This window comes from Cyanistes caeruleus, chromosome 6 (genome assembly GCF_971803275.1).
Source record: "Cyanistes caeruleus chromosome 6, bCyaCae1.hap1.1, whole genome shotgun sequence".
NCBI lineage: Eukaryota > Metazoa > Chordata > Aves > Passeriformes > Paridae > Cyanistes > Cyanistes caeruleus.
In genome coordinates this window covers 43,717,911-43,735,201 of record NC_141706.1, presented here as the reverse complement: position 1 = coordinate 43,735,201, position 17,291 = coordinate 43,717,911, and the positions used below count along the sequence as shown (strand labels likewise).

The window sequence follows — 17,291 nt, the reverse complement described above, 5'->3', positions numbered from 1 at the left end:
CCGGATAGTTACCTAATTTTAAGAGGTTCATTAACAGAAATAAAACTGCACTAGCTTTAGATCTAGTTAAAGCTAATGCAAGCACCTGTACAGAGGCTTTCACCAAGTTAACCTCCTGTGCAAGTATTTTATATAGTCTTTCTTAATTGTACAGCTGAGCTACAGCAGTAGTTAAAGCTGTGACACTCTCTTAATCCTTAAGAAAGCCACAGCAATGTTTCAACTTTCAGACAGAATTACAATAGCTCCAGGCCAGAAGTGTTTGCAATCCTGCATTATTTATTAGCTTGAGGTAGTGGTGAACACAGAGTACTACATGACAGTCTAAGGAAGGGGGTAAAATGATATTTTGAATTCTGGTGCCTGAATATTCAACCAGGATCTGTGACTGGGTAAAGATGAAAACAGTAAACAGGCACATGCACCTGTGTACAGGCATAAAGTTTCAAAGACCACACAGTTTTAAAGGAAAATCCATAGCCAACTTCCAGTTCAAAAATTATATTAAATATAAAATAACCAATTAATGCATTTACAGAAAAATTAAACCAATATGAAAGTAACTACTTCCATACAGCCTGAAAAAAAGGAAGGATTAAGTTAAGGCACAGTGAGTAATACAGTATTTTATACAAAGAAGGCAGAGCATTTGTTATGCAATGAATAGTAGGGGAAGGAGGTAAAAAAAAAAATTGACATTAATTTATTGGAAGAAAAGCAAGATATCCTTCAGCTGTCAAGGTATTATTCAAGCTATCAGAGATTTTTTTTCTTTGATGATATAAGAACTCCTAACAAGCTGGTTTTCTGTGTATTCCCCAGGTGTTGAATCAAACTCTCCCTTACAGATGTTCAGGGCTAAGGAGTGATTTTACCCTGTGGTCAACACTCTCTGTCTTAAAATTTAGAAAAGGCAAAGAATGGAGTACCAAAAGAGATGGACTCTAGAGTGCATGATTGAATCCTCCCCCTTAGATTTTCTGTAGTGTTGTAGAGCTACAGACAGATGAGAGGAAGAGTTTGTGCTGTACAGGATATTAGTTCAGGCAGAGTGTCATCTGAAATACGTAGTTAATTGCTGACACCAAGAGCCAAGTTACCTGACCTGTGGTGTTACATCAGGTTCCTTAGTTGGCAGTGGGAGCAAAGCCAGGGACACATCATGATACCCAACAACCCAATTTCACTGAGGACTATTTTCAACTTTTTTTTTTTTTTAGAAATCTCAAGGACAGAAGTAAACTTCTATGTAGTAACTGGTGCAGGTTCTCTGCTCCTATACCTACAACAATTGTCCATAGAAAGTGACTGGGGCAATGACAGCTGATTGTTCAAAAATAAACCATTCACCTTTTACAAACTATAGGTACTACAGTCCTTGCAGTAAAATGGCCTTACTTGGTATTAGATGTGGAGCTTCCTGCACTTCATGTAGACAAAAATAAAAATTTCTGTTGTTGCCAGTGCAGTATCATATCACATTATTTTAGAGAAGGAAAGAGTCCTAAGTTTGGTTTTGTTGTTCCTAGCTATTTATGTATTCTGTGCTAACAGGATGAAAACCATCTGCAGTAGAACATCCCATACTGGTAATTTAACATTCAACACATGCTTTGTTTAGGTTACTCAGATACACAGACTTGGGTAATCCATGTCCAAAAACGTTCAGTTCTAGACCGTACTACATAGAGTGTCCAATGCACTTCGTATAATTTTGCAAGACTTCAGTTTCTTTCCCAGGACCACTGAGAGCGTGCATTCAGGCACATAGGTCTATTAATTCTTGAGCTTGGAGTGAGAACAGCCTTCACTGATGTTAGTTCTGAACTTTGCTACAGCACTGAACGGAGCAGCTGAGCACTATTAGCCTCCAAGAGTGCTGGTACTTGTTAGTAAGTTCTTACGGGTGCTTATAGCCTTCTGGAAAGTTGGGGTATTTTTACTTGGGAAAAAAAATAAATCAGTGGACCCTTTAATCTAATTAACATTAAATCTAACATTTTTCTCTTATGTTAACAACAGAAAAAAAATACATGCATACAACAGTGACAATAAATAGGGGGCATAAGACTCTATTATAATTACTTTTGAGTTACAGGATATTAATTCCTATTAATCTATTCATAGAGAGCCGAGTTGCAAACAGTGTGCAAATCAGGTTTTTAGAAGTAGTAAACAGCACTGCCTCTGCATTCCACAGGTGTTAGAGACACAGCAATTCAAAGAAAAGACATTTCTACTTGCTTTACACAGAAATTAGCTCACACATTCAATTTCAGACCAAATGTTTGTAGTGCAATTTTCCTTTCAACTGAAATGCCAATTTGGCAGAATGCCTCATCCTTTATTAGACAGACAGACTGAACAGACATCACCTAGCTCTCTCCTGATCAATAAGAATGATAAGAGTTGTATTTCACTGAACAAGCATAATCCTATTTTTCCTGTTTATAGGCAGATTGTGACACCTGACAGTTCTTATTTCCTACATTATACAGAGCTTTACGCTTAAGGAGGGACAGGAACGACATCTTGTTTATTTTCTGCAATGGGTGGGCAATCTCCCTCATTTTCAAAGTTTACATTCACAAATGAAGAGCATGCTGTTGCTCCAGGCTGGTCTGTCTGGACAGGAGCTTCAGCTTGTGGATTGTTCTGCTGTTCCTGATGCTGTCTTTCTGCTTCTTCTGACATCTTGTTTTCCTGTTCCTCCTCTTCCTCCTAGAAAGAGATAACCAGATTCATATGCTACTATTTACAATTTACTACTTAGATTATCTTGAAGTCTTTCCATAAGAGCATACCAGTTGCTATTACAAAGTAAGGACCTTTGTTCCACTAGAAAACAGTCACTATTGCTGATCATAAGATGAGGTACATTCTGGAACTCCCATTATGGGGAAAAAAAAAAAAAATCACCAAAAGTGAAGGATTAAACTGCATTAAACAAACACAGAAAAAAAGACACATATCTAGATAAGCAGCTTTAGTTAATAGCAATAGTGATGGGTCTACCTCTTCTGCAGCTTTTCCAGCTCTCAATTAAAAAAAATAAAAAATAAAGCTTTAAATATGTTTTCCATCTCTTTTAAATGAAGATTATTAAGGGTTAGGTTTATTTTGCCTAAAGCACTGGCTACCTATCAGTATTGTCCTGTTATGCTTTAGAACAAATGGTAACTTCATGTTTTTTTACCCTTGACACTGTTGAACAAGTTTTAGGGTTGGAAAATGTATTGCTAGCAGCCACCTCTTTACAGTGTTCAGCAGCTGTCCAACTTTCTGACAGTGTTGACTTGAAAATGCATTGTACAAGAGAAACACAGCAGAGGTCAGGACCCACCTGTTTCTAAGACTGAGGAGCTGGAGAGAAAAGGCTGATGGATAAGAAAATATTAATCATTCATCATATGAAGACTGGAGGCAAACTGAAATTGAGGGTCTGAAGCTTCATTTTAATGCTAGAATACAAATTCTATTTTTTAGAATACCAGGGAAGACAAATTGGGAGAGAAGGAGTGAAAGAACCCTAGCTCACACACATACCTCTCTCTTCATTCTGTAATACTCATCAATGGCATATTGGTATTTTGGTGTGCTTATTCCCAGAACAGATGCAATCTTTTCCCCCAGGAAATCACACACTAAAATGTAAAGAGAGGTTTACATAGGATTAGTACCTAGAAGAAAATTCTTCAATGCAGTTTCATTACAAAAATTATCACCATCTTTCCTGAATGGTTTTCTGTAGTCCTACTTCACTCACAAAATAAAACGAAAATCTGTGAGGTTAATCTCCTTCTAGGTAATTATTAGCTGAATATACTAATAATTGTTTTTTAGGATAAGGAATGAACAAAAGGAGAAGAATATGAAATTCAGTGAAAATATATATGGAGGTAGTGTTTGAATTCTTCTAGTTTTAGCTTCAGATCTAAGTTTGTTTTGCTAGGAATCAGTTAAAGGGTAAGCCTTGAGCTGAACTTTGACTGAAGATCAAGGTTAGATAAAGGTACATGGGTACCAACTGTAGTGGCAGTTCAATCTAGTAGTCCTAGCAAACTAGACAGTATTTATTGATATAAGCACACTTCAAGTCAGTTTTAACAATGTTCTGTGTTGCATACTAATGGATTAACAAAGTATTTATGTTTCAGCTGTCTCAATTTTCAAGCTGTAGGCTACATTCAGCGCTACTTTGCTAAAACAGGTAGAGCACAGTCAAAAGCAACGGGGTAAGCTTGTGTCAGTTTCTTTACCATGGTGATGGCTAGAGATAACACTGGTTGAGTAAAGGCAAGGAATGAGTCAAATATTCTGCACTTCAAATTGTAAATCTGCCCCAAGGATGCAAATGACTGAGTCATCCTCAGGGAAAAAAATTAGAAGTCAGTCATTGACTGCTTCAATGAACATTCACAGTAACTAATTTTATAGATATCCTGGCATGCTGAGTGCTGTGCAAAAGATCAGTTCAAATTACAGATGTAAGAGCCAAAACTGAAGTGCAAAGAAGGAAGGACTGATTTTCAAATTCATAAAGGACTTCTAAAAAAAGGAAAGCAATATCTACCCTTGCGTATGAAGAACAGATGCGTCAAGGAATATAATCTCATTGTACATTAGAGAAAAAGTGTTTCTAAAAATAAGGATAGGTTAACTAATATAACAGACTGCCAAATACGTAGAAGTATTCAAAATTATGTGTACAGTGACAGAAACTCCATAATATTTGTGGAAAAAAACCCAGTAAAGGTACTTAACACCTTGGAAAGAACACAGACTATGACAAGCATTTTTAAAACTTTGCTAAATTTTAAGAGGGACACGAATCAAATAAATGTCTGTGCAGTGAGTTTAAGACCCTTGACAACAATCCTGTTTATTTTGTAACCACAGAAGTTCATTGTATGGCACACAACTAGATGTGTTCTTGGGATGCTTTCTAGTTGTCTCCAGAAAAACTGTTAGTTTAGTTATACCAGCCAGCATTCTTTTCAGGTAACATCACACAAAATGGTTCCATACAAAATCTAATAGAAAACAAATATATTCCCTTGCCAACATCAATCTATATCCATACAAAGAAAAAGGGGAAAAAGTAGTATTTTCTGTTCATTCTTCCATGCAAGAGTTGTTTATTGAAAGTAAAAAAAAATAAAATTTAAAAGTGCCTAAGGCAGGAGAGTATGTCTCCCCAAATTAAATACAGTTCAAATCATCCTTCTGAAAAAACAACAAGTAAAACCCAAAGATGATTTACAGTCTGTCATTATGACTTTGTGACTTTCAATATTCCCTTTCTGGCTTACCCTAGAATTAAATAAAACAATACCTGATAAGGTTGATGTGGCAACTCGCAGCATGTGAAACCACAAGTAGGGTCCCCATGTGAGTGTTGTCTGCAGGAACAAGAGTAGTATGAATATGTACAGCTGTATGGTCACGGCACAAAATAACACATGCAAAACCCCAAAAGGACCCGCAATGTTTTCTGTTTTCCAGCTACTACAATGTTTTTGCTTTAAAATAAGTGTAGACCAGGTAAGTGAAGCAAAGTATCACCATAAGATATAAATATAACCATGGTTTACCTCTGGGAAAATTTCTTTCACTGCTTTTTGCTTCCTGCTTCCAGACTTGGGAAATGACAAGCAGCCAACTCAATCCCTGACTAGAAAAAGCTTTGCACAACATTCTGAATTCCATCAGGCCAAGAGGAGAAGTGAGGTAACAAAGTAGTCCCTCGTTACAGTAATGAGTCAACTGCAAAAGACTGTTTAAAATCAAACCAAACCTTCAAACCTCTGAAGAAGAGGCTGCTTTCAAGCATTTACAACCAAGTAGGAATTCTCCCTTGAAACAACACCTGAAAAACAAAACCAGGAGCCCCGAGGGAAGGGGGAGTCACCGCAGCTCTGGGGGAGGATGGGGAGGCTGCTGAGCAAAGCACCCAGGGTGATGTGAACCACAGGAACACAACATGAATAAAACAGGGCTCAGCTGCGGCCACCTCAGACATTTGCTTGTAAGGAAGTCTCTCTGAAGAGCCTGCACACCAGGGCACACAAGATGGGACAGAAACAGGAGGAACTGGAGATCTGTGTGCATCTGCAGGGGAGGGATCTTGTTAGGATCCTGGGGATGCAGTGAATGGACTGGGGCTGCTGTGGAGGGACGCAGACTCCTTAGGAAGGGCTGGCCAGGTAGACAAAGAAAAGGAATTTCTCTTTGCATGACTGGAGTGTATTCAAAGCTACAGCAAAAATACTGCAGTCTCCACATAAACTGATATATAGATATATACATTGTAAACTAAAGATTTAGAATTAAATTAATTATAAAATAATGTGTGTTCACAGGCTATGCTTTTCATCAAGGGAAGAGACTGTATCTGTTTAGGAAACCAAATAAAACCATGTAATAAAAAGGGAAAAAGCAGATTCCAAGCTAATGGGAAAAATTGTAGGCTTTCCCTGTTGTGAAAAGGCAAATTCAACTTTCGTAGTGAACTAAACCTATTTATAGTTAACAGGCTGTTGTATTCAGGCAAGTCTTTGATACATATTTTCAAAAAGATCTCTAGTGAAGCAGAAGTACTTTTCTTCTGGAAAGTAGCAACTAAAAGTATCAGCTTTTATTAAATAAAACACATTAGGTCTACTCAGCTACACAAGTATTTATAGCTTGCTAAGAACTGTTTGTCAGTAACCTTTTCCTATGGTCTTATTTAACAGATATCTGTACAGAAACAGCCAAAATTATTGTAAATAATACAATACAGGTACAGAAATTACCTGGTATAGCCTCAGTATGCATGTACACAAGCTACTAGACTTTGGTGCTTTCCAAGCATAGTCTCTACAAATCAGTGCAGCAAGAAATTGTCTGTCAGGCCAGAAACTCAAGTTGGGCAGGCTGACAAAAAGCCAGTTGCTATATATTTTTGGCAGAGGATATGGAAAATGTCCTGCCAAGGTAAAAGTGTAAGCAAAACCAGCTGCTATCCTGCTCACACAAAAGCACCTCCAGCTCATTGATTATGTGCTCAGCTGGCAGACAGGCTAACGAGGAGTTTGCCCAGTTGAAGTCAAAGAAAGTGCTGGAAAAGCTTGTTGCCACAGGTGCAAATAATGGCACTGACAGGGCTCTGTACAATCCTTCATGATGAGGTGACAGGGTTAAAAAGCATTCATGCAGGGCACAGGACAAACAAGGGCCTGCTGTGTGCTGTAAGAAAGAAGCTACAAGAGCTCCTGTAATATTGCAGAGTGAAAAGACAAGCTGAACTTCAACGTGACAGAAGTTACTTAGACCCAGAACATTCTAATAAGTTTGCGGTAGCACAAATGTGGGTAACAGCTGAGGCTCAGCAGACACAGAGGTTCTATTCCTACTCTTCCCCCACCACAGCTAAAAATCAGTTTGGTACATTGGAAGCACTTCTAAGTTCAGCTTCGTGGGAACCTCTGCTTTCTGACAAAGCCCAACCAGACATTTCCTCATCCCTGACAAGCAAGGCTTTGCCAGACTCCTCAATTAAGAAAATAACTTTCTTTATAGTGTCTCAAAAGGCAATATAAAAATCATGAGAGAGGGTACTTCACAGGAAATCAACAGGAGAAAGGAGATGCTTTGCAGAGTAAAACACCAGGAACAACCAGGAGCAAGGAAACGCATCCAAGGAATCACCTTCTTTTTCCATGCATTCCCCTTTTACCTCTCCAGGGTAAATTTGGGTGCCTTCCCAGAGCACTTCAGAGATGGAAGCAGAAATGGCAGATGTGAGGCAAAAACTGGTGCTGGGGGAACTGGAGCTGTTCGAGTGACATGACATTGATCAAATTAATCCTTGTCTGTGAAGTAGCTTTAATACACTGAGCTGGAAACTGGAAAACCGTACCCAAGTCATGTCCCACAGACCTGCAGAACTACACACCCAGATACTGTATATCAGCTTCCTTTGGCCAGCCACAGAAGCCTTAATCTTCAGTCTTTAATCAACCCAAGGACACAGCAATATTGTATTTCTTGAAAGGAAACACAGGACAGTATGAAACGCATACAGTGTTTATTGTATTTCTCTAGCAATCAATGCCTTTAGTAGACATTTCTACAATGTTTAATATTATTCAGCTATCCTGACTTTATTTTGTTGTTAAAATGGAAAAGACAATGATTTTGACAACTGATTTTTAAATTACAAAATATCTTAATGTGTAATTTTAATTTAAATAGGAATTAAAATAATGGATTCCATCATTGATAAAACCAAGGGGCCTCTGGTTCAGTAACAGAACATGATTTTGTTCCCTAGTATGGGGCTGCCGAAGGGAGCACACATGTTCCCTTGAATTTCTGAGTGCACCATGTTCCTAAACAATCCACATATGTATTTATTTTTGGCAGATTTCAGTCCTAATAACACTTAAACTTTCCAAGGCATGTAGGGTTTATTTTTGTCAGAGAAAATGGCAAAATGAGAAAAATAATAATTTCCTGATTAAGGAAAAAAAAAAATATCCTGTATTTAATAGTTAATATACACCACCAAATAATACCTTTTCATTGTTTACTCTGTCAAGATAAATTTCAAATTAGTTTAATCAATGACTGTTCAATGCTACAACAGGTTATTTTGTGTAAGACCATGTAAAACTGGCATCTAAGATAAGTCAGTGAAAACAAGATCCGGAACACACACACCATCCTCCATCAAGAGCTTCTACCATGTTATGAGTAGTTATTACTTAGTCAGTAACCATTTTTCTCCTTCATCCTCAAGTTCCTAAAAGAAAATCAGAATGTGATGGTCCTCAGAGAGGAATTTTTGCTATTTGAAGTTAAGGCCCTTTTAACTACAGGATACCAAGATAACCTTCCTGCAAGGATGTGTTTCAATCTTTCTGAGCATTGATGGTTAAGAAAATTACATCTCTCCTGGAGCTTTGTTGCAGATGTCTTCTTGGTCATATATTGCTCACAGTTCCTCTGTGAAGGCTTACACTCCACCTTCTGTCTACTCATCTAATATGTGAATGCAGCTAAGAGTTTACACCAAGTGTCCCTCCAGGGAGAAACAGAAGGGTTATCTTCTTAATTATTACAAAATAGAGTTTTGGTGGGCAAAAACAAAAGAAAATACACATATAGAGTGCAAACATCTACATTTTAGGACAAAATAATCAAAAATACGTTTATGCTGCTAAAGCATTTGAATTTCAGTGTGAGAACATTCAGATAATACTGAATGCCATTATCTAAAAAATAATATCCCATGTTATGGATTAAAAAATACAAAACACAGCAGAATGGACACCCCAGTCCAACAATGTTAATGAACTGAGTGCTGACCAGTAGAAGCACCAGAAGTTGTTTCAAAGAAAATTTAAAACCCAGTTGTTTTTGAGAATTTGTTTTGTTATGAGTAATAGGAATCCACCAAACCAAGTGTTCTGGTTATGGTATTACCAGGATATATACATAATACTTGGTTTAGTAAGACACATTAGCATTGCCTGCTTAGTTCTAAAACACAATTAAACCAAGGTACTTGCTGAAGACATTTCTTTACAACATAGCAAAATATTTGTTTCCCTCAAACTGATTCAAAAACTGCCAGGATGCTAAAACCAGCAGAGCTTTGAAATTTCGTGATGGAAAGTTTCCATTCAAAATATTAAATGTGCTTTTTCCAAAAATAAACTGGTCCAGAAACAGCTATTACTTGCAACATACTTTTTTGTATCCCAACTGAGATAACAAGTTTTAGACATGCTGGTCTCAGCAAACAGACTATTTAATTGCTTTTATAGAAATCCTACAAAATAACATTTTAAAAGCAGCTGTTGGCTAAAACATCAAAGCTCAGCTTGGACTAACATTTCTTCAATTGTCTGGCTCAGCTGGGATACACAAAGCATGCAGGAGATAAAGTAAACCTCACTTAATGGCAACTCCTGCTCTAATCAAGTTCATTCTGTCCGAGGTAAAAAGCAATGCATAATAAGGCGTAGTGTGCTCCACAATAAACTACTCTGATTTGGGGGGTCCTTTTATTAAAAAGTGTATTCAAAATTAAGGATTTAATAAACTATAAAAGGAGAACAACGCAATCTTAACTCCACCATACAATATACTTTTTGGTATTCAGAAAAGAAATCTGTATTAGCAATGGAGGGGAGCAATCACGCAGCATTCCTGGCTGCTGTGCCCACTTGAGGGCTCTTTAGTTAAGTGTCCATTTGCACAGCAGCACGCATGTCTCTGCCCTCACAACACCTACACCAAGGCTTGTGAGCCTTCCATCACTGCATTACCATGGAGCTCTTCTACTGTCAGGAAATGGCACAAAAAACGATACACATCTTGTTCCCTGATCATTATAATTGGGAACACAAATGTCTCAGATATCCACGGGTGTCTGACATAACTGCCTAATGGGGAACAGACCTCACTCTGAAGATACCTGAACATTACCATAATAGCCAGTAAGTTTCACAGCTCCTGCATTTATTTGAGAAGATCCTCAAGGAGGAAAAAAACCACCCTAGTACCCAGCAAGACCGCTTAACATCTTACTCATTGTTTGTGACTATAATACAGTTCTTTTCCAACTATATACTTTGTGTGTATTTAACAGTGATAATATCCTACCTGATATCAGGCTAATGTTGTTTTTTGTTGTATACAATAACTGCCTACCAAGAAAGAGAGCAATGCCATCAATCCATAGAAAACACAATGCAACAGCTTCACTTGTGGAACCCCCAGTCCCACCTGAATTCCCACAGTCTCACTGGAGACCTTTTTCTTCTTCAAGACAAATTAATTTTACAGAGGGAAAGAAAGGTATTGCTTGACAGTCAAAGCAAACCTCTTGGGGTCCACCACTTCTTCAGAAGAGCACAAGCAGAAAGTCAAAATCTTCATCCCCTTCAAGGAAGCCAAGCTCTCCCAGGATGGATACACATTAATAAATACAGGGCCTACTACTGTAAATAGCTTCATTCACAACATTTCTTAATTATGGACTCCCAAACAACACTGCAGCAGTCATTTCATTTTTAGCAGTTACAATGCACACCATTGGCTTTAATTGTTGAGACTTCACTTGAAATCTGGACCAATAAAAGGAAACCCTATTCACAGGCTGAGCAACATCTCAACAATTTACAACACAGATGAACATTACTTACATGGACTACGCAGGTCCTTGAAAATCTGGTTTTCATATACTACACCAGTCTTCCTTTATTTCTGCAACTCACCTGTTTCTTTACCTTCTATACTCTTTTAATTATATCAAATTGTTGTTATGGTAGCCCTAAGTTGCAGGTTGAAATCTCCACTGTCAACAAACATAAGGAAAAAAATGTCTCCCTTGCAATTTTTTTTTTAAACAACAGTACAAATCAAGGAGATACAAAGCAATTATTATTAGAAATTAAAATGCTGGAGGGGACAAACTACAACTGTGAAGAAATTAAACCCATTCCTAATTAATAAGGCTACTTTAGTGGAAGAGAACTCCAGGACAAAACTTCCCAGTAATACTTTCTGCAGATTTACAAGTCAGTTAAGCCAATCAAATTACTAGAATTTATAATACTAAAGACTGTATCAGATTTGTGACACAAAAAATTAAGTATAAAATGTTTATAGCTGTCCAGTAAACCAGAAGTAGCAATTTATCAAGTAAAATACCTACAGGATCTACAGGTGGCAACAGATCTTTTTTCTCTTGTTCATCTTCCTCTTCATCTGTGCTATATTCTTCCATTGTTTCTCCACTTGCAAAATGAATAACCCTCCTTGGGATTTTCTTTTTCTTTCCTATGACACCCAGCTCCACATTCTCAAAGCCACTCTCTCCCTTTGAAAGTTGCTATAAAGAAAAAAAAAAATCATTATTTCAAGTACATGCTTCTGGAACTGAAAAGTTCCCCCTTAACAAACTTCATGAGATATTTAAAATATTTTGGATTAGCATTTAGAGTGGACATTTATAAGAGCTTGCCTGTAGGTAAAAGACAAACATTCTTGTTTGCAGATATGTAAAAACTGATCCCTTCTCTAAAAGTAACAAAAAGGTTTCTTCTGGGTGAAGTACATTTCATTAAATAATTTGATAAGCACATAAATTTTAGTATTTAAAAGTATTGTTGGGTTTGGAATTAATATCTAATGAAATTAATCAAGTAGTTCATAGGCTGTAGCCACCTCTTTGGAAGTTCAGCCAGACACCTCTAACACAAAAGAGAACTGAATAACTAAGCAGCCAGGCTCAAGCTTTAAAAAGATGCACCAAGGAATTTGCCCCTGTGGGCTTTCATCAGCAACCACGATTAGTACAAGGGACCAGGGTAAAAGAACAGCACTTAGTTTTGTGGCTAAGAACATACAAAGTGAGAAGTACAATGTCTGTCTGTGCTCTCTAGCTGCTGAATGCTACAATGCAGTCTTTGGGTCACAAGCATTAAGAATATATACTTCCAGTTCAAAGGCCAGTCAATAATTTTTTGGGCTAGTCAGTCCTGCAGGCAGAGAATTTTAGTAAGGTTTTGTACTGCAGCTATCAAAATAGAGCCTTCATCTTGGTAAAAGCTTCAGATGCTACTGCATCAAATGCACAAAACTGCTGAAAACACTTCTGTCATGAAGAGAAGGCCACAGAGGTTAGGAAATGCCAACCACATGTTTTTGATGTACCATGACGGTTTTTAAAAATGCATGAGCTGGTGTAATTTGAAACTGTATCATAAGGAATGACATGCGTAGTGTCTGCAGAATCCAGGTTGCATAAAATGCATTCCAATTTCTAACTTCTTTCCTATACAAACCTAATGATCTCCACCGAGCACAATTCTGGATCATAAACAAAAATACATATTTTATCACAGAGTTTTAAGACATCCCTTAATTGCTGTGCAGCATCACCATCCCCACCTCTCATGCTAGATTACACAGCACAGCTTTGCAAGGCAAGCAGGCTTGGCTAGCCAGGAAAGACAGTGGGCATGGGAGAGAGAGGCAGCAGAGGGTCCTGGGGAGCAGAACTGCTTCCTTCATTCCAGCCACGGATTCCTCTCATGCCCACAGAGAAGCAGGAGGGAAGGAGGATCACGTGCTGAGTTCCACAGTGCGGAGAGGGAGCGCACCCATTCATCATCTCTCCCAGCCCTGTACCACTGCTTCTGAAAACTGCAAGTCATCTCAGCCTCCCCCAGCATTTCTTTAGCCATGGTGGCACATTTTAGGCATTTTCCTAAAGGAGCAGAGCAGAATCCAGCAGCAAGTTTTCAATGGGGTAAGTCAGCTGAAATAGGATTGTATTTTCAGGCAGAACCCCATTTTCATGTAGAAAGACAAAACTGACTACCTGGGGCCCAGTGCAATCTCTCTGCTGTCTTGGGAACAGAGCAAAGCTACAAAACCACAAATGCTGAAAACAGTGAAGCAGCCTGAGCACAGGGAGCGCTCCTTGCTGCCATTATAAAAGCTGCCATTATAGAAGTGCCACTTCCCGTGACTCGGTTCTGTATCTTTTTGTGCAAAAAGCACCAGAGAATCAGCTCTTCATCAACATTCCACACTCCTTTATTGGCATCATACAATTACACTGTTTTTATATTTAGTCACAGTACTGAAGAGCACTGTTTCTTTCAAACACAACATCATAAATATCACTGTGATTAATGACAGCAAGCAATGTGAGCCCCTCCTTAGAATTCCTCTAAAAGCAGTCTCTTCATCTGATTTTGGCTAATTTAGTACAACTGCTTGAATTATTTTAACTTTAAAAAAATTTTGTTCAATATTTCAAGTTTTAAAAGCAAGCTTCAGTTCCCTGAACACCCATCCCACACTCACACTACCTACAGTAAGCAGCTCCACAAAGCCAGTACTGCTACAACATTTCAGACAAAAGCACTAGTTAAAGACAGCAAGGATGCACCAAGGAACAGTGAATTTGGTTCCCTTAGTAATCTGGCTCAAAGTCCTACATTATTAAATAAAATAATGTATGTCATCTGTTGTTTTGCTTATCACCTAGTCAACAAATCTGAGTGTGGGTTTTAGTCATCACTGGCCTTTTAAGTTTTACCTGCACAGCATCAATAAAAGCCAACTCGCCCAGAGCAGAAAGTTCAGCACCAATAAATTTCATCTTTCCAAAACTGTGGCAATGCAGATCTATTCTAAAGTTATCAGCCAGATTCACTTTATGGCTCAAATGTTACAGGATTTCTTGTCTGAGAATTTATACTTTTGATCTTCCTTTACAAATTCGATCTTCTTTTCCAATTTAGGAAGTTTTTACAAAGTGCATGGCTTTAGTCAGGTTTCTGACCTCATTTTTTTTTTTTTTCACAGGCTCCTCCTTCTCTAACACATTATACAGTCTTGAAAGACTCAGCATTTGTGCCCACGTCACAGAAGTATTTACTTTGGCTGCTATTCCAGCAACTATGTCACTCTTGTGCTTTTGCCACACTAGCTAACACTCTTAAGGTACTCGGCAAACACTGCAAGGCAACTTCCCCTTTCTTTTAAATGTCCTCTTGGGATTTTTCTTGGCTTTATGGCACACATACAAAACTTGCCTGTCAGGCAGTCAGGATCTGAAACTCATGTTCCTTGTTTACCTTCTTTACACCCACTCATCTCACCCTTTGTCCAGAAACAGAGAGCAGGGGATCTTTTGACAGTGCTGATACAATACCCAGCACAATAGACTTTTAGTCCACATGTAAAATGCCAAAATAAATAAACGACAATTAACGATAAGGTGTGCCTGGACACCTGCAGGCAAACTGGGAGAGCTGACACAAGTAGTATTAGGTGATGCAATAACATAAAGTTTCATGAAGGAGACAAAGAAGAAAAGCAAAAAGTAATAGGGAGACGAGGCTATTCACTTTGGCATCTTTTAACCTGTCAAATGCAGGAATCCTTTGAAGAGCTTATGACCCAAAGCACCGAAGTGTGTGATGTCCATTCTCTGTGAGAAAGATGAGTAATTCCATTTGCACAGGTCTACTGACCTGACACTGCTAGTCACTAGAAGGCTGGTAATGGCTAATGAAAAATATTTCTACCATGCTATCTTGGCTATCTTACTGATTTTTTGATAATTTTTTTGGCTAGGTTTCGGGGGCTGGGGCTGTTTAGATTGAGTGGTTTGGGGTTTTTTTCATACTGCTTGTTTGACTTTCCACCCTTGTGTTTCAACTGAAATTAAACAGCACGAGTCTTTCAGAAACAAAAGATATCAAGATGACAGAGCCGGAGAACGACTATTAGAAAAGACACTATGCAAACAAGCCTTGGAAAGGCACCATAACCGGGGAAGGGGCAGCGGCAGCGCCTACAACACGCAGGGCGAAGCCGAGGCCGGTGCGAGGAGCGGCCGCGGCAGGGCCAGGCGGGCTCGCCCGGCTGCACTGTAATTAAGAGCTGCTGGACCTGATCACCTCCCACGCCTTCGCCAACTTGACAGGAGGGAAGTGGAAACCTGTCTCTCTTCAATATTCATCAGGCTCGTTTGTCAGAGGCATTGTCCGCCGACGAGCAGGAGGCACCGGAGACACGCGTGCCCGCCGCGCTGACTGTAATTACAGCGCGCTGGATGGAAGGGCACACGGGCTGACAGACAGACAGACAGACAGACAGACAGACAGACAGACAGACCTCCCGACCGCGGCCGGGCCACTGCAGCCCACCGCCACCGCGGGGACCCGGGGCTCCCCCAGCCCCGCACGCCGCCGGGAGCTCAGGCCGCGGACACCCCCACAGCCCGGCCGGACCCGCCGCCGCCTCGCCCCGCTCCGGAAGCGGCTGCGCCCGGGCCCCGCCGCCCCCGGGAGAGCCGCCCCGCCGGCCCCGCTCACCTGCTCGGGCTCCATGGCGCCGGCGGCGGGCGCGCAGTAGAGGGTGATGGCGGACAGCCCCTGTTCCATCCTCCCGCCCGCCGCGGCGCCGGGGGAGGGCGGCAGCGGGCCCGCCGCGGCCCGGGGAGGCGAGAGCGGCCGGGCGGCACCGCCCGTCACACCGCCCGCCGGGGCGGTGCTTGCGGCCCGCGGGGATGGAGCGCACGGCGGCCGGGAGCCGCCCGATTGAGGCTGGGGCACCGCTCACACCGCCCGGGGCGGCTCGCTTCTCTGCGCAGCCCGGCATTAACCGGAGCCGGGAGGGAGGCAGGGGAGGCCAGAGACAGCCGGGATGCCAGGGACAGCCGTACCGCCACTGCACTGAGGGAAAAGCACACGACTTGGGGTAACACACACATCATTTCCCCAAAATAATGTGCAGCCCTGCAAAATAGTACAATAATATTTTAAGAAGCAGATGGAGTTCCTTGACAGCATCTAGGAGACTTAGTAGCCCAGGACCACCCTTGCAGGATTGGGTGTCGGTTCAGGCAATTCAGCCCTTTGTAAAGAAAGAACCTTTGAACAAGAAACAAATGCACACCGAGAGTGCCCTGGCCCCTGAGCTGCGTCTGGGTAAGAAAATAACATGCGTGCCCAGGAGGGTGAGAGAAGTGTTTGCCAGGTAAGAGGTTTGCTCAGCTGCTCCTGGGGAGAGGTGGGAGCCCTTCTGCCTCCAGTGTGTGCTGATCCCGACAAAATGTACATTGGTAAATGTCAACTACCAGTGAAAACAGCTGGAGGTGGAAGCATCTGAAACATTCTTTTTATGGGATTGAGAAGGAAGCCGTTTTAATTTTAGGGGGAGTGAGGCGGAGCCAATGACTGTAATATGCACTTACATGACAGCAAGAGCCGTCTTTCAACCCTCTAACATTAAGAATAGTTTCCAAAAAATTACACTCTAGTACAACATGGGCTCTTGGACACCTTCTTAGTCATATCATCAAAGCATAATCCAGAGCCCATGACAAAAGCCCAGGTAAAGTACAGATGCATCAGACTAACAATTATACTAGCATAAGGCAGAAAATGTTCCCTTGTCATGATTACAGAATGAAAGGTTAGAGTATGGAGCTTAAACAGAGTATCTGCTTAAGGGATTACAACGAATATATAACACTTAAAGTTGCAAATAAACAAACTAATGTTAGGATACATAAATATTTCTTACCCTCAACAGTGTATACATTCTGTTCAGTGAAGGATTGGTTGGAATAGAGTAACAGTTCCTCAAGTGCAGCATTGAAACAGCAACCAACAGATTTGCTTTCCTCCACCTCTACTGTGGTTATAGCAGCTGAACAGTCACACTGAACTTAATGTTTCATGTCCCAGAAGAATTGGTACTTGCAGTTT

At 40.3% G+C, this 17,291-nt stretch overlaps 1 protein-coding gene across 2 annotated transcripts; it reads right to left on the bottom strand.

Annotated features, from left to right (window-relative positions):
• Positions 1-259: 259 nt before the first annotated feature.
• On the bottom strand, positions 260-16,075 carry FAM177A1 (family with sequence similarity 177 member A1). Of its 2 annotated transcripts, XM_086893263.1 has the most exons (5): positions 15,894-16,075; positions 11,711-11,887; positions 5,336-5,402; positions 3,547-3,644; positions 260-2,721 (listed from the first exon to the last, which is right to left on the bottom strand). In XM_086893263.1, the coding sequence occupies exons 1-5, from the start codon at positions 15,960-15,962 to the stop codon at positions 2,509-2,511; spliced, it is 624 nt and encodes a 207-aa protein (XP_086749389.1). In that variant the 5' UTR covers positions 15,963-16,075; the 3' UTR covers positions 260-2,508. The 2 variants fall into 2 exon arrangements, with proteins under 2 accessions (XP_086749389.1, XP_023783658.1); XM_023927890.2 differs by lacking the exons at positions 11,711-11,887; positions 15,894-16,075 and adding an exon at positions 6,798-7,104.
• Between the last annotated feature and the right edge of the window lie 1,216 nt (positions 16,076-17,291).

Coding starts and splice junctions, on each gene's coding strand:
- FAM177A1 (XM_086893263.1), bottom strand. CDS start 15,962: ATGGAACAGGGGCTGTCCGCCATCACCCTCTACTGCGCGCCCGCCGCC. Junction 11,888..15,893: donor GCGCCATGGAGCCCGAGCAG/GTGAGCGGGGCC, acceptor TTTTCTTTATAG/CAACTTTCAAAGGGAGAGAG. Junction 2,722..3,546: donor ATTACAGAATGAAGAGAGAG/GTATGTGTGTGA, acceptor ATCTCTTTCTAG/GAGGAAGAGGAGGAACAGGA.